Source organism: Bombina bombina, chromosome 10 (genome assembly GCF_027579735.1).
Source record: "Bombina bombina isolate aBomBom1 chromosome 10, aBomBom1.pri, whole genome shotgun sequence".
In the NCBI taxonomy this organism is placed as follows: Eukaryota; Metazoa; Chordata; class Amphibia; order Anura; family Bombinatoridae; genus Bombina; species Bombina bombina.
The window spans coordinates 57,647,239-57,665,107 of record NC_069508.1 but is presented as its reverse complement, the minus strand read 5'-3'; the positions used below and the strand labels follow the sequence as shown (position 1 = coordinate 57,665,107).

At 38.1% G+C, this 17,869-nt stretch overlaps 1 protein-coding gene across 1 annotated transcript in view; it reads left to right on the top strand.

Moving 5' to 3' along the window:
- The window catches only part of ABCA4 (ATP binding cassette subfamily A member 4), a 382,609-nt gene that overhangs the window by 361,499 nt on the left and 3,241 nt on the right, over window positions 1–17,869 (top strand). Inside the window, exons 47-50 of the mRNA XM_053693132.1 lie at window positions 2,105–2,239; window positions 3,015–3,118; window positions 10,866–10,958; window positions 13,427–13,676. Coding sequence (XP_053549107.1) covers window positions 2,105–2,239; window positions 3,015–3,118; window positions 10,866–10,958; window positions 13,427–13,676 — 582 coding nt within the window. The remainder of the gene's footprint in view (window positions 1–2,104; window positions 2,240–3,014; window positions 3,119–10,865; window positions 10,959–13,426; window positions 13,677–17,869) is intronic.

Genomic DNA, 17,869 nt, shown 5'->3' with positions numbered 1-17,869 from the left:
AAATGTTAGAACGAATGTTATTGTAGAAATTCAATTTACATAATCGAATGTTGATAAGAACAAATATTCTTAAACATTCTATAATCGAATGCGATTTACAGTTTTCGAATGTCACTTTCGAATTTGAATGTTCATAATTAGATTGAATGTAACATTCAATTTAACAATTCATATTCAGAAGTTCAATAGTTCATTTGGTAGGGAATTTAGTAAACTGATACATAATAAATACAAATATATCAATTTGAATGTTTCTATTTTAAATATTGCATAATTTGAATATTTCATTTAAAGAAAGCATTAGAAATACTATTAGAAATATATAAATTTAGATTTTTCAAATTTGAATACTGCATAATTTGAATCAAATTATTAGAAAAATTAAAATAGAATATTATATTTAAAGAAAGCATTACAAATACTATTACATTAAACAAATGTTAGAATGTTGTACAAATATTCGAAAATTCGAAACTAACGAATGTGTTCAAATTTGTTTAATTTTTCAAATGTTGCAAAACATTCAACCATCCCTAATATTAGATTATCAGTTCATGGGGTTCTTAAAGGCCTATAAATGTTTCTATATTTTCTGTGTTTCCTCTTTTGTGCCTGCATACCATCTAACTTGTAGATTTTTTTACCCTGTCACAGGGGGGTGCTGTGTGGCTGGCCTGTAAATGGAGCAGACATGATCTGGATACATGGCTGTGTAATGTTTGGGTAGAGATGGTCAAGCTGGGTATGTGGCTGGTTGGTCACTAAGGGAACCGAGGCTGTCTCAGATTTTGACTGGGTAGTTAGGGAGCATGTACAACTATTTGTGAGTGGCGCTTAAACTATGCACTGGTTTTGCTTAGCAACATAAAGGGAGAGCAGTGGACAGGACAGAGCTCACAAACTGGAACAGTGTCACTTTCTGAGTGTCAGATTCTGTGTCTAGCAATCCAAAATGATGACCTCTCCTGTCAGTATGTTGTAGCTTTTGAGTAACTTTTGTTAACACAACCACCTTTAAAGGGATAGAAAGGTCAAAATTGGAATGTGCTCTGGTGCATATCAAATTTAAATAGTAGCAATTTTGCAATGTACATCCATTAGCAAAAATGCTTCTAGTAAAAGTTATTACTCTTTTTCAGCGGCATATGCTCTGAGGGCCTGGGTCAGCAGAGGCTTGTATGACACTAATTACATCTTCACAAACACAATATACACCACTGCCAGCTATCTTAGTTTGAATTCTGGTGCATGAGCACTCACAGAATATGTAATAACTTGTACAACAAGCGTTATTGCTAATAGAAGTATTTTGCAAAAGTGCTTTTATTTAAAACTGAAATGAACACTTTCATATTAAAATTTTGACCTTTCTATCCCTTTAAGGTCTTGAACCACCCAGGTGTGGTACAGATGAGCAGATAATGTTACTGGCTGGTATGTCTATTTTTTGTGAATTAGCTAGTAAATGGAACTGTGTGATTGTAATCTTGTTTTACTTTTGTATTCTGTTTCGGCCTTTTCTTTAATTAATTTGCATTTGTTATAGGTGAACATTTTAGATGTTTAACACCAAGAATATGAAAAAATAAAATCTATGGCGACTAATTTGTTCTTAAAACAATTTACTGTACAAGAATATTTTTAATGAGATATTTTTCATGGAAATCTGTAGTATATATATATATATATATATATATATATATATATATATATATATATCTATATATATATATATATATATATATATATATATATATATATATTTATTTATTTTTTTAAAGTCAAATGAATTAATCTCTCAGCCAGTGTTCCCTCTAAGGCCAGATTTTGTAAGCGGCCCAGCAGTTTAACAGTTAATAAAGAATCCACACCTTACTGTGTGCATTGTGTAGTCTTTGCTAACTGCAGGGTGTGGTTCACTAATTAACTGTTAAACTGCTGGGCCGCTTACAAAATCTGGCCTTAGAGGGAACACTGCTCTTAGAGGGAACACTGCTCTTAGAGGGAACACTGCTCTCAGTCCCCTCTGATTGTACAATTCAGTAAGATGGTCCTAGAGATCTGCTGTCTACCATCTATACTGTTTTCATTTTCTTTTTTTTAGGTGGCAGATTGGGCAATTGAGAAGTTGGGTCTTAACAGATATGCTGACCAATCAGCAGGAACTTATAGCGGTGGAAACAAACGCAAGTTGTCTACTGCAATAGCTTTGATAGGTTGTCCTCCTGTGGTACTATTGGTAAGTTACATGAACCTATATCTTCAAGTCCATCCATACTATTGTCTTCTATAATTAGAAATGGTATTATTTATAGAGAGTTTTTTTTCTTCAAGAGATCAACGTGCATAGCTCAGGCCTCAGATTTTGCTGTTAAATAACTTTATTTTTTACCTACCTTACTGGAATTTTTCAACATAAAAAAGATGAGAGGCTTAATTAGCTCAAACAGGATTAGAGCCTTACCTCCCTGAAGTATGATAAAATACTGGCAAAGGTTGTAATGTGTTTTGTTATTTCAAGGGATATGAAACCCAAATGCTTTCTTTTGTGATTCAGATGCAACATACAATTTTAAACAACTTTCCAATTTACTTCTTTTATCAAATTTGCCTCATTCTGTTGGTATCCTTTGTTGAAGGAGCATCCATGCACTACTGAGAGCTAGCTGAGCACATCTAATGAGCCAATCACAAGATGCATATATGTGCAGCCACCAATCAGCAGCCAACTAGCTCCCAGTAGTGCATCGATGCCCTGCCTACTTAGGCTTATTTTCAACACAGGATATCAAGTGAACAAAGCAAATGACATAATATAAGTAAATTGGAAAGTTGTTTAAAATTGTGTACTCTATTTAAATCATGATATACAAATGTTGTGTTTCATGTCCCTTTAAATGTTTTTTTTTAAGGAAACAGAATTGCAAATTCTGCTATTAGCAGATAGGCTGACAATAATCTGTTTGAATCAAGTTATGTGAAACTGCTAACATGATATTACTGTGCATACTTAGGATGAACCCACTACAGGGATGGATCCTCAGTCACGTCGCTTCCTTTGGAATTCAATAGTCTCCATTATCAAGGAAGGCAGAGCTGTGGTTTTAACGTCTCACAGGTATAGAAGGCAGATCTCTAGGCCACTCCAAACACTTGCATCTAGCATTATATTTAAAGATACAGTCTGCACCTTAGTCATCTTAAAGTCTTAACATAGATTAAGCTGCTCCCCTTTCTATATCATGCAGCAGGAAGGTTAAAAATGAAAGTTATTTTAATATGAATATTATTTCTGGCCACTTTGAAATGTCTGCCAAGTCCGCCCACTGATGACAACATGATCTGGGCTGCATATGGCATCCAATTACAAAAGGCTCACTAGTTGGATTCAACAGACTGTCAATGCTATTCAGCAGAGCACCTAGGTGCAGCCCAGATTGTGATGTCATCAGTGGGTGGAGTTTGGCAGCCATTTCTAAGGGGCAAGAAACAATATTTATTTTAAAATAACTTTTACCGTTCTGCTGCATGATATAGAAAGGGGTGCAGGAGGCTATTTGCAGCTTAATCTATGGTACAACTAAGATGACTAAGGTGTAGACTGTCCCTTTAACTAAAGTGATGTATACAGTGAAGAAAATGATCCTGTGTATTAAAGGCACAGTAAAGTCAAAATTAAACTTTCATGATTCAGATAGAGCATGCCATTTTAAACAACTTTCCAATTTACTTCTATTATCAAATTTTCTTTGTTCTCGTGGTATCTTTTATTGAAGAGCAAAACTAGGCAGGCTCATAAGAGCTCAGGAGTGTGCACTTTGTTTTAGTACTCTATGGCAGCAGTGTTTTGCAACATTTGTAGCTTTGTTATACAATGTTGTAAAACACTGCTGCCTTAGAATACAAAAGACACAACCTAGTTTTACTCTTCAATAAAAAATACCAAGAGAACGAGGCAATTTGATAAAAGAAATACATTGGAAAGTTGCATGCTCCACCTGAATCATGAAAGTTACTGTCACTTAAAAAACTAATGAAACAGACTCAGGTGACAGCAAATCTATTTTCTTATTTATTCATCAAAGTAAACAAACAGGCGACGGTTCGGGACAATATCCCTTACTCATGCCATGTCTTTCAAACATTAATTACACACTTATATACTTTAAAACCTCTAGGTGGCGCTAACAAACATTTTGATTATTTTCTTTTAACCCCTTAAGTACATATATGTTTAAGGTAGTCAACAATATAGAACAGGACTTAGCAAGATCAACAACTTAAACCATATCATTATGTGTAGCATATAATACTATCTCTTAGCGGTTTACAATCAACAAAATCGGATACTATCTATAGAAAATCTAATTAAAATTATCTAATATTATCTACCAAAAAATCTAATATTATCTACAAAAAAACTGATAGATCCCAATCTCTGTTTCTTAAAAAACTAATACAGTATAATTACATAATTAACAAGTGCATAATAAAAACACAATGCAATAACATTTACATTGAGTTTCGCCAAAGCAAAGCCCCTTGTATCATGTGACAGACATCAGCCAATCACACACTAGTATACGTGTACCCTGTGAGCTTGTGCACATGCTCAGTAGGAAATAAATTGGAAAGATTTTTAAAATTGTGTGCTCTTTCTGAATCATGAAAGTTTAATTTTGACTTGAGTGTCCCTTTAATTTAATTCCATCCAAAAATCACAAACTAGGGCCTGAATACTATGCAATTATCTTCAGAGTGAGAGAAACATACTATTTCTAGACTGGGTTATTTTATGGGATGGGCTTAAACTGACAAAATAACATGAGATAAAAGATGGTGTTTTTTGAATGGGCACATTATACTTTGTTCTCAGATGAGCACCTTTTCCTTATTTATGTTGATAATAATTGTTAATGGAATGTTTGCAATTTCTTTCATGTAATTGGCAAGAGTCCATGGGCTAGTGACGTATGGGATATACATTCCTACCAGGAGGGGCAAAGTTTCCCAAACCTCAAAATGCCTATAAATACACCCCCCACCACACCCACAATTCAGTTTTTACAAACTTTGCCTCCTATGGAGGTGGTGAGAGTAAGTTTGTGCAAGATTTCTACGTTGATATGCGCTTCTCAGCATGCTGAAGCCCAGTTCTTCTCAGAGTGCAGTGAATGACAGAGGGATGTGAAGGGAGTATCACCTATTGAATACAATGGTCATCTTAACGTGATCTATTTCATAGGTTCTCTGTTATCGGTCGTAGAGATTCATCTCCTACCTCCCTTTTCAGATCGACGATATACTCTTATATAACCATTACCTCTGCTGATTCTCATTTCAGTACTGGTTTGGCTATCTACTTTATGTAGATGAGTGTCTTTTGGTAAGTATGTTTTATTTTATTTATGACACTCTCAGCTATGGTTTGGCACTTTAAATGTAAAGTTATAAATATAATGTTTGTACTTATATTTGCCATGATTCAGGTTTATCAGTAATTTCCTTTTTGCAGACTGTCAGTTTCATTTTGGGAAATGCACATATAAAAAAAAAAATTCTTACCGGAAATTTTCAAATTGACTTTCTTCCAAATTGCGGGCTGTTAGGCTCGCGGTGCACAAAATGCTATAATTTATTGCGTCATTCTTGGCACAAGACATACTTTTGGCGCGAGAATTACGTTTGTTGACATATTTTCGGCATTTCGGCTTCTTAGTTGGCGCCGAGATTTTTCACGTAGTTGCGTCATCTATGACGCTCGTGTTTGTTGCAGACGATTTTTGGCGCCCAAAAATATGTTTGTCAGTTGTGGGGCGTCATACTTGCGCCAGACTTTTGACATTATTTAAGTCTTCATGTTATTTTCCTTCTGGTTTACAGAGGCTTATTCTGTTGCATTTTTTCCCCATTCCTGAAACTGTCATATAAGGTAATTGATAATTTTGCTTTATATGTTATTTTTTCTCTTACATATTGCAAGATGTCTCAATCTGATCCTGTTTCAGAATCCACTATTGGAATCCTGCTCCCTGATGTCGGTTCTACCAAAGCTAAGTGCATTTGTTGTAAACTTGTGGTAACTGTACCTCCGGCTGTAATTTGTGATAGTTGTCATGACAAACTTTTACATGCAGAAAATATTTCCATTAGTAGTAATCCCATTACCTGTTGTTATTCATTCAACATCTAATGCTCAAGATATTCCTGTTAATGTGAGAGAATTTGTTTCTAATTCTATTCAGAAGGCTTTGTCTGTCATACCACCTTCTAATAAACGTAAAAGGTCTTTTTAAAACTTCTCATAAATTGATGAATTTTTAAATGACCGACAACATTCTGATTATCTATCTCTGATGAGGATCTATCTGGTTCAGAAGATTCTGCCTCAGATATTGACACTGACAAATCTTCATACTTATTTAAAATGGAGTAAATTCGTTCCTTATTGAAAGAGGTGTTGATTGCATTAGATATGGAGGAGACTAGTCCTCTTGATATTAAAACTAGTAAACGTTTAAATTAACGTTTTAAACCTCATGTAGTTATTCCAGAGGTTTTTCCAGTTCCTGATGCTATTTCAGATGTAATTTCTAGGGAATGGGAATAGACTGGGTACCTCTTTTACTCCTTCTTCAAGGTTTAAGAAGCTGTACCCTTTGCCGTCTGATAGATTGGAGTTTTGGGAAAAGATCCCAAAGTTGATGGGGCCATCTCTACTCTTGCTAAACGTACTACTATTCCTACGGCAGATAGTACTTTTTTTTAAGATCCTTTAGATAGGAAACTTGAATCTTATCTAAGGAAGAGCTTATTTATGTTCAGGTCATCTTCTTAGGCCTGCTATTTCTTTGGCAGATGTTGCAGCTGCTTCAACTTTTTGGATGGAAAACCTAGCGCAACAAGTATCAGATCTATAATGTGTATAGCATTGTTAAGTTAATTCAACATGCTAATAATTTCATTTATGATGCCATTTTTTATATCATCAGACTTGATGTCAGATATATGTCTTTAGCTATATTAGCTAGAAGAGCTTTATGGCTTAAATCTTGGAATGCTGATATGACTTCTTAAATCAACGTTGCTATCTCTCTCTTTCCAAGGTAATAAATGATTTGGTTCTCAGTTGGATACAATTATTTCAACTGTCAATGGGGGGAAGGGAGCTTTTTTGCCTCAGGATAAAAAAATCTAAGGGTAAATTTAAGGCTGGTAAACCGTTTACGTTCTTTTCGACAAAATAAGGAACAGAAACCTGATCCTTCCCCTAAGGGAACGGTTTCCAATTGGAAGCCTTCTTCAGTCTGGAATAAATCCAAGCCATTTAAAAAGATCTAAATCAGCCCCCAAGTCCGCATGAAGGTGCGGGGGGGGGGGCCCTCATTCAGCTCAGCTGGTAGGGGGCAGACTAAAATTCTTCAAGGATGTTTGGATCAATTCAATCCAAAATCATTGGATTCAGAACTCTTGTTCTCAAGGGTACAGAATAGGTTCAAAGTAAGACCACCTGTGAGAAGTTTCTTTCTCTCACGCATTCCAGTGAACCCAGAAAAGGCTCAGGCTTTCCTGAAGTGGTGTTTTAAGACCTGGAGTATCTGCCGGTAATTTTTGCCAGTTCCTGTTCAGGAACGGGGTCTGGGGTTTTATTCAAATTTGTTCATTGTCCCAAAGAAGGAGAATTTTTTTCAGACCAGTTCTGGATCTAAAAATTTTGAACCGTTATGTGAGAATACAACATTCAAATAGTGACTATAAGGACTATTCTGCCTTTTGTTCAGCAAGGGCATTATATGTCCACAATAGACTTACAGATGCATATCTTCATATTCCCGATTCATCCAGATCACCATCAGTTCCTGAGATTCTCTTTTCTAGACAAGCATACCAATTTGTTGCTCTTCCTTTTGCCTAGCGACAGCTCCAAGGATCTTTTCAAAGGTTCTCGGTACCCCTACTCTCTATAATCAGCGGGGTATTGCGGTGTTCCTTATTTGGACGATATCTTGGTACTTGCTCAGTCTTTACATTCTGCAGAATCTCACACAAATCAAACTAGTGTTGTTTCTTCAAAAATATGGTTGGAGGATCAATTTACCAAAAGTTATTTGACTCCTCAGACAAGGGTAACCTTTTTTAGGTTTCCAAATAGATTCAGTATCCAGACTTTGTCTCTAACAGACAAGAGTCATCTGAATTGGTTGCAGCTTGTCGTTTTCCACATGAGACCTCTTCAGCTTTGTATGATGAATCAATGGTGCAGGATTATACAAGGATATCACAATTAATATACTTAAATCCCAATGTTCGCCTATCTCTGACTTGGTGGTTAGATTACCATCGTTTAGTTCAAGGGGCCTCTTTTGTTCGTCCAACCTGGACCTGTGATCACAACAGATGTGAGTCTTTCAGGTTCGGGGAGCTGTCTGGGGATCTCTGACAGCGCAGGGGGTTTGGAAATCTCAAGAGGTGAGATTACCAATCAATATTTTTGGAACTCAGTGCGATTCTCAGAGCTCTTCAGTTTTGGCCTCTTCTGAGAGAGAACCGTTTATTTGTTTTCAGACAGACAATGTCACACCGTGGCGTATGTCAATCATCAAGGTGGGACTCACAGTCCTCAAGCTATGAAAGAAGTATCTCGAATACTTGCTTGGGTGGAATCCAGCTCCTGTGTAATTTCTGGGGTCCAAATCCCAGGTATAGACAATTGGGAAGCGGATTATCTCAGTCGCCAGAATTTACATCCGGGAGAGTGGTCCTCTTCACCCAGATGTGTTTTTTCAGATTGTTCAGATGTGGAGGCTTCCAGAAATAGATCTGATGGCTTCTCATCTAAACAGGAAACTTCCCAGGTATCTGTCCAGGTCCAGGAATCCTCAGGCGGAAGCAGTGGATGCATTGACACTTCCTTGGAGTTATCAACCTGCTTATATCTTTCCGCCTCTAGTTCTTCTTCCAAGAGTGATTTCCAAAATCATAATGGAGCGTTCGTTTTGTACTGCTGGTGGCTCCAGCATGGCCACACAGGTTTTGGTATGCGGATCTTGTTCGGATGTCCAGTTGCCAACCTTGGCCACTTCCATTAAGGCCAGACCTTTCTATCTCAAGGCACATTTTTCCATCAGGATCTCAAATCATTAAATTTGAAGGTATGGAGATTGAACGCTTAGTGCTTAGTCATAGAGGTTTCTCTGACTCAGTGATTAATACTATGTTGTAGGGCTCGTAAATCTGTGTCTAGAAACATTTATTATCGAGTTTGGAAGACTTACATTTCATGGTGTTCTTCTCATAAATTCTCTTGGCATTCTTTTAGAATTCCTAGAATTTTACAATTTCTTCAGGATGGTTTAGATAAGGGTTTGTCTGCAAGTTCCTTGAAAGGACAAATCTCTGCTCTTTCTGTTCTGTTTCCCAGAAAAATTGCTAATCTTCCTGATATTCATTGTTTTGTACAGGCTTTGGTTCATATTAAGCCTGTCATTAAATCAATCTCTCCTCCTTGGAGTCTTAATTTAGTTTTGAAGCTTTACAGGGCTCATCCGTTTGAGCCTATGCATTCTCTGGGCATTAAATTACTTTCTTGGAAAGTATTGTTCCTTTTGGCCATCTCTTCTGCTAGAAGAGTTTCTGAATTATCTTCTCTTTCTTGTGAGTCTCCTTTTATGATTTTTTCATCAGGATAAGGCGGGTCTTGCGGACTTCATTTAAATTTTTACCTAAGGTTGTGAATTCCAACAACATTAGTAGAGAAATTGGTTGTCCCTTCATTGTGTCCTAATCCTAAGAATTCTCTGGAGAGATCTTTTACATTCTTTGGATGTGGTAAGAGCTTTGAAATATTATGTTGAAGCTACTAAAGATTTCAGAAAGACTTCTAGTCTATTTGTTATCTTTTCTGGTTCTAGGAAAGGTCAGTAGGCTTCTGCCATTTCTTTGGCATCTTGGTTAAAGCTTTTGATTCATCATGCTTATTTGGAGTCGGGTAAATCTCCGCCTCAGAGGATTACGGCTCATTCTACTAGGTCAGTTTTCTACTTCCTGGGCTTTTAGGAATGAAGCTTCTGTTGATCAGATTTGCAAAGCAGCAACTTGGTCTTCTTTGCATACTTTTACTAAATTCTACCAATTTTATGTTTTTTCTTCTTCAGAAGCAGTTTTTGGTAGGAAATGTACTTCAGGCAGCTGTTTCAGTTTGATTCTTCTGCTTTGGGTTGTGGATTAATTTTTTCAGCGGAATTGGCTGTCTTTATTTTTATCCCTCCCTCTCTAGTGACTCTTGCGTGGAGTGCCACATCATGGGTATTTGCTATCCCATACGTCACTAGCTCATGACTCTTGCCAATTACATGAAAGAAAATATAATTTATGTAAGAATTTGCCTGATAAATTAATTTCTTTCATATTGGCAAGAGTCCATGAGACCCACCCTTTTTATGGTGGTTATGATTTTTTTGTATAAAGCACAATTATTCCAATTCCTTGTTGATGCTTTCGCTCCTTTCTTATCACTTCTTGGCTATTCGTTAAACTGAATTGTGGGTGTAGTGGGGGGTGTATTTATAGGCATTTTGAGGTTTGGGAAACTTTGCCCCTCCTGGTAGGAATGTATATCCCATACGTCACTAGCTCATGGACTCTTGCCAATATGAAAGAAATGAATTTATCAGGTAAATTCTTACGTAAATTATGTTTTTTTTTTTTAATCACTTTTTAACTCATTGACAAGTTCAATTTTTTCCAAATCATTTTCCTCTTTTATGATTTCCTGCACTTTAGTGCACTATAGGTTAAAGTAATTGCTTGTAGCAACATGATTTCTATACAAAAAATAATTTGTGCATGGTTTTTTCTTCTTCTAGTATGGAGGAATGTGAAGCTCTCTGCACACGTCTTGCTATAATGGTAAAAGGCACCTTCAAATGTCTGGGAACAATTCAGCACTTGAAATATCAGTAAGCAGAGTTGCATTTTATGTTTATATAATAGAGGACCATAGGTATTAATTGCAGTGTAAAATATTGGCATATGCACTGTTTAAATAAGTTCAAGAAACTGCTAAAGAGTGAAGAAAAAATCTCTAATTATAAGAAAACATATGACAAATACTGGTTTTTGTATAGACTGAGGCATACAAATGTAATAAGCTATATATATATGTGCATATCTACTGCGATTGAGTCAATCACAGGTGAGACTTGCAAGCTGAAAATCATTTACACCACCTTGAAAGAGTTGCAAAACAACTTAATCTGATACACTTTTTTTTCTCTAAAAATGACCAAGTCGCTGGGACGTTTTAATGACATTTGGTGTAGGGATAAATGTAACCACCTCAGGACATTTATGTATAGTTGTAAAACAGAATGAGGAAGTATGTAAACTTGGTTATAAACAGAACACTTGATCACTTTAAACCAGTCAAACGATTGAACAACTAGGGCTCAATATATCAAGCTGGGGCGGACAGGGGCGTACATATGCGCATGCAGCAATCCGCTGCTGGAATTTAAGATTGCACTCAAGCGCTATTTTACACTTGCGTGTAATCCCGCCCCCCTGCCTCAGAACAGCCATTCACACACGGGCAGGAGTTGTCAATCTCCTTGGTCGGACGAGACCGGGGAGATTGAAATTCTAGAAGAGTCTGATGACCACTGCTTGATAAATACAGACTGCAGGTTCTCTTGTGAGACTTGCAGTCATAGGCAGTCGAAAATCTTGATAAATTGAGCCTTTAGTGTCTCAAAGTTGGCACCAGAAATGGAAACTCAACCAAAATCTAAAACAATACAGGGAGTGCAGAATTATTAGGCAAATGAGTATTTTGACCACATCATCCTCTTTATGCATGTTGTCTTACTCCAAGCTGTATAGGCTCGAAAGCCTACTACCAATTAAGCAGATTAGGTGATGTGCATCTCTGTAATGAGAAGGGGTGTGGTCTAATGACATCAACACCCTATATCAGGTGTGCATAATTATTAGGCAACTTCCTTTCCTTTGGCAAAATGGGTCAAAAGAAGGACTTGACAGGCTCAGAAAAGTCAAAAATAGTGAGATATCTTGCAGAGGATGCAGCACTCTTAAAATTGCAAAGCTTTTGAAGCGTGATCATCGAACAATCAAGCATTTCATTCAAAAATAGTCAACAGGGTCGCAAGAAGCGTGTGGAAAAACCAAGGCGCAAAATAACTGCCCATGAACTGAGAAAAGTCAAGCGTTGCAGCTGCCAAGATGCCACTTGCCACCAGTTTGGCCATATTTCAGAGCTGCAACATCACTGGAGTGCCCAAAAGCACAAGGTGTGCAATACTCAGAGACATGGCCAAGGTAAGAAAGGCTGAAAGACGACCACCACTGAACAAGACACACAAGCTGAAACGTCAAGACTGGGCCAAGAAATATCTCAAGACTGATTTTTCTAAGGTTTTATGGACTGATGAAATGAGAGTGAGTCTTGATGGGCCAGATGGATGGGCCCGTGGCTGGATTGGTAAAGGGCAGAGAGCTCCAGTCCGACTCAGACGCCAGCAAGGTGGAGGTGGAGTACTGGTTTGGGCTGGTATCATCAAAGATGAGCTTGTGGGGCCTTTTCGGGTTGAGGATGGAGTCAAGCTCCACTCCCAGTCCTACTGCCAGTTTCTGGAAGACACCTTCTTCAAGCAGTGGTACAGGAAGAAGTCTGCATCCTTCAAGAAAAACATGATTTTCATGCAGGACAATGCTCCATCACACGCGTCCAAAGTACTCCACAGCGTGGCTGGCAAGAAAGGGTATAAAAGAAGAAAATCTAATGACATGGCCTCGTTGTTCACCTGATCTGAACCCCATTGAGAACCTGTGGTCCATCATCAAATGTGAGATTTACAAGGAGGGAAAACAGTACACCTCTCTGAACAGTGTCTGGGAGGCTGTGGTTGCTGCTGCACGCAATGTTGATGGTGAACAGATCAAAACACTGACAGAATACATGGATGGCAGGCTTTTGAGTGTCCTTGCAAAGAAAGGTGGCTATATTGGTCACTGATTTGTTTTTGTTTTGGTTTTGAATGTCAGAAATGTATATTTGTGAATGTTGAGATGTTATATTGGTTTCACTGGTAAAAATAAATAATTGAAATGGGTATATATTTGTTTTTTGTTAAGTTGCCTAATAATTATGCACAGTAATAGTCAACTGCACACACAGATATCCCCCTAAAATAGCTATAACTAAAAACAAACTAAAAACTACTTCCAAAACTATCAGCTTTGATATTAATGAGTTTTTTGGGTTCATTGAGAACATGGTTGTTGTTCAATAATAAAATTAATCCTCAAAAATACAACTTGCCTAATAATTCTGCACTCCCTGTATGAGTTCTGTGACACTTAAATACATATCCGCAGTAGATAACCCATGTTATGTTCTTTGTTACAGATTTGGTGATGGTTATATTGTCACCATGAAAATAAAACCTCTCAAACTCGGCTCAGCCCCAGATTCAGGTCCAGCAGAAAAATTTATACAGACAAACTTCCCTGGCAGTTTACAGAGAGAGAAGCACTACAACATGCTACAATATCAGATTTCATCTTCCTCTCTGGCAAGGATTTTTCAGCTACTTATTTCCAACAAAGATGCACTGAATATAGAAGAATATTCAGTCTCACAGACTACTTTAGATCAAGTAAGTAGATTTATGAGGATAGCTATATTTTAAAAACCAAAGATGTTACAGACATGAAAATTCGTATTTATATTCTCCTTTTATGATAAAGTAACACATGTTTTATCATTTCCCGAAAATCCACTTAAGGGGGATGAAAAGGGAGAGTGATTTATGAGGATACCTATATCTCTAAAACCAAATATGTTAGAAAAGTAAAACTTATAAAGTAAGTTTACATGACAAATCTCTTGCTCCTAACGTCAGTAGTTCTCAGATATGGATATCACTAAAAAAATAAATACTCTTTTTTTCTTTTCACATCTGACAGTTGAGTCATAATATATAATTACAATTTAATATTAAAGTAATTGTAAACAGAATAATAATAACATATTTTTGATGTGCTGGACGTACGGCCCACCCAAAACTTAGCTGATTAGTGCCCATGTACGAGAAACACAGAGAATTAATGAAAACTCACAAAGTTCATGTCAGCGAGTGTTCAACTCGAATGGGCATACGTTATTGCGAGTGATCACGTTTTTCGCTATTTTTTACAAATAACAAAATCCGCGCAAGTGAAGCCGCGGGGCAACAGCTAATATATATATATAAAGGGGTATATATATATATATATATATATATATAGAGAGAGAGAGAGAGAGAGAGAGGAGAGAGAGAGAAGTTTCACAAAAGGCAAGCACTCGCTGGTATTTTTTAAAACAACAGTATTTACTGTAAAATCAGTAAACGTTTTCGGGAATCCGCCCGTCCTTAGACATGTAGTGTACATATTACTTACCACCCTTATAAGTGCAACCATATGATCCCCAGGTGAACCGCTCTGCCACATCCGGGACCCCGGATCCGGGAATACTGCACAGTTCATAAACATTAGGTACAATAATGGCATAAACCTGACAGGCTTATTGTGGTATCCAGACTCAAGCTAATATACATAACATATGCAAAACAGAATGAGAAGTGTTCAGTCTGCCAGGAACGAACAGCAGCATCAATAGCTTGTTCTGCACCTCACTGACGAGGCCCATAGGAGGCCGAAACGATCGTCTGGGGTTGTCATGTTCCTTGTTCAGAGAAGAATTGCCTGGTATTTCGGGGCTGGACTGACCTTACTTGGCGGGATCAGACTGATATACTTCAGGAAAGTTTTCTTCTGTGAAAAGCACACTGGTCTAAAAGAGGCTGCTTCCGGGTGGTAAATTGCCATAGAACAAGCCACTGAGCTGTTGTTCGTTCCTGGTAGAGCGCTTCTCTCTTTGTATGCAAATTATTATGACCCTGGGGAAGTCTCCCTATAGGTGATGGGGGAAACCAGACGTGGACTCCTTGCCCAGTGTGCTTAGAGGAATGTGGCTGCACCTCACTGACGAGGCCCATAGGAGGCCGAAACGATCGTCTGGGGTTGTCATGTTCCTTGTTCAGAGGAGAATTGCCTGGTATTTCGGGGCTGGACTGACCTTACTTGGCGGGATCAGACTGATATACTTCAGGAAAGTTTTCTTCTGTGAAAAGCACACTGGTCTAAAAGAGGCTGCTTCCGGGTGGTAAATCGCCATAGAACAAGCCACTGAGCTGTTGTTCGTTCCTGGTAGAGCACTTCTCTCTTTGTATGCAAATTATTATGACCCTGGGGAAGTCTCCCTATGGGTGATGGGGGAAACCAGACGTGGACTCCTTGCCCAGTGTGCTTAGAGGAATGTGGCTGCACCTCACTGACGAGGCCCATAGGAGGCCGAAACGATCGTCTGGGGTTGTCATGTTCCTTGTTCAGAGGAGAATTGCCTGGTATTTCGGGGCTGGACTGACCTTACTTGGCGGGATCAGACTGATATACTTCAGGAAAGTTTTCTTCTGTGAAAAGCACACTGGTCTAAAAGAGGCTGCTTCCGGGTGGTAAATCGCCATAGAACAAGCTACTGAGCTGTTGTTCGTTCCTGGTAGAGCGCTTCTCTCTTTGTATAATGTATCTATTATAATAATGGTCCGGAATTACAAGTCTAACTATAAATTCATTATCCAACCTGGGGGGTACCTGAAGTCGAAGTTAGTATTAAGAACCCTAGGGACCAATGTTTCCAAGGTAAAAATCCATTTGGATTTCCTTTGGAGGAGCATTTTAGCTCTATTACCACCTCTAATAGGGGCTGGAATGTGATCTCTAATTATTTATCTGAGATCAGATACATTATGGTTATACATTAAAAAATGCCTCGCTACAGGTTGTTCAGAACTCCCAACACGTAGTGCAGTAAGTATGGCTGACCGATGGTTGGCCATATGTATCCGCAGGTCATCCTGGGTTTTTCCCTATGTAGAACTTCCCACAGGGACAATGCAGCATGTACACCACATGTGTAGTGATGCATGTGACTCTATAATTAATAGTGTAACGTTTATTCCTCCATGGGTGTACAAAGTATTTACTTTGAGATAAACCGTTACAGGTCACACAACCACTGCACCTGTAGCATCCATTCCTTTCTGAGCCTAACCATGTCTTGTTCATATAGCTTGCTCTGTTGTCAGTACGTAGTAACTGATCATGAAGGGATCTCCCCTTCCTGTATCCTACCATTGGGCCTTCAAAATTACTAAATGGTAGTGATATGTCAGATTTAATGATATCCCAATTGGTCTTAAGGATATTTGGTATGTCCATTTTATCAGGGGTAAACTCTGTAGAGAATATTAATTTATTATTGGTAGAGTCCTTTACTTTCTTCATTAATGCTTGTTCTTGGGTCATCAATAAATGACACCTGCAGATACTTTTTGTCATATCCTCTGTTCTGGAATTTGAGATGCATTTCCTTCAATTGTATCTCCTTCATATCAGGATCACTATTGTTCCTCACGACCCTCTTGAATTGCGATTTGGGCAGTGCCTTCTTCAGGCTTGGATGGTGACAACTCGTAGCCTCTAAAAGAGAATTGCGGTCCATAGGCTTATGAAACAAAGTGGTGGTCAGTCTGTGGTCACTTCTGATTATACTTAGATCCAGAAAGTCTATTGTGGTTTTATCACAATTCATCTTGAATATTAGGTTCTGATTTTGTTGGTTTAATGATTGAAGCCATTCCTCAAGGTCCTGTTTTGACCCTCTCCATAACAGGATAAGGTCATTAATATATATTTTGAATAATATCACCCTGGGATCTTTAAATGCCATTGTATCCTCCTCTTCAAAACATGCCATGTACAGGTTGGCATATGATGGGGCCACGTTTGATCCCATCGATATACCGGCAGTCTGAAGATAGTAGCTGTTTTCGAACTTGAAATAGTTGTATTTCAAGCAATATTCCATGAGCTCTAAGATGACCTCCATGGGTGGCTCAATGTATGGATATTTGAGTGGTTTCCTCCCGATTGCTTTCAGACCTTCATCGTGTGGGATCACTGTGTATAAACTTATGACATCTAGTGTCACTAGGATGTCGTCATTCTCCACCTAAGGCAAATTCTTGATCAATTGTATGACCTCTATATAGTCTAATATAAATGAAGGCATGTTATGCACCAGCGGTTGGAACAATGCATCGAAATAAGTAGCAATCGGCTGCAGTATAGAACCTCTGGAAGATACTATCGGGCATCCTGGTGGGTGATTTAAATCTTTATGCACCTTGGGAAGCGTATATATCACCGGAGGGATAGGGAAATCCACTATCATGTATTCACCCAAACTCTTGGAAAGACAGTTAGACTCCATGGCTGATACAATATATCTGTCCATTATATGCTTAAACTCCTTTGTGGGGTCACCCTCCAACTTGCGGTATGTCTGGACATCAGATAGCTGTGACAAGATCTCCCTTCGATAGTCCTCATAGTCCTGGAGCACCAATGCTCCCCCTTTGTCCGCTTCACGGATAACCACCTGGTGGTTCTCCCCAAGGCCCTTTTAATGCCTTACGTTCTTCCTTACTTAGATTATCCCTTTGGGTTTTATACTTGGAATGTATACTGCTTGTTATTTATTGTTCCACCATACATGAAAAAGTATGTATACTTGGGTTTGTACTCTTGGGATCAAATTGTCCTTTCTTCCTTAATCCCTCAGTAGTATTATCACTTGTGCCAAAATCTTCTTTCAGAGCTAGTTGTCTTTTGAATTTGTATAAATCCACCTTTAGAGAGAATTAATCGGCCTGATTGGTAGGTATAAATTTGAGGCCTTTGGTTA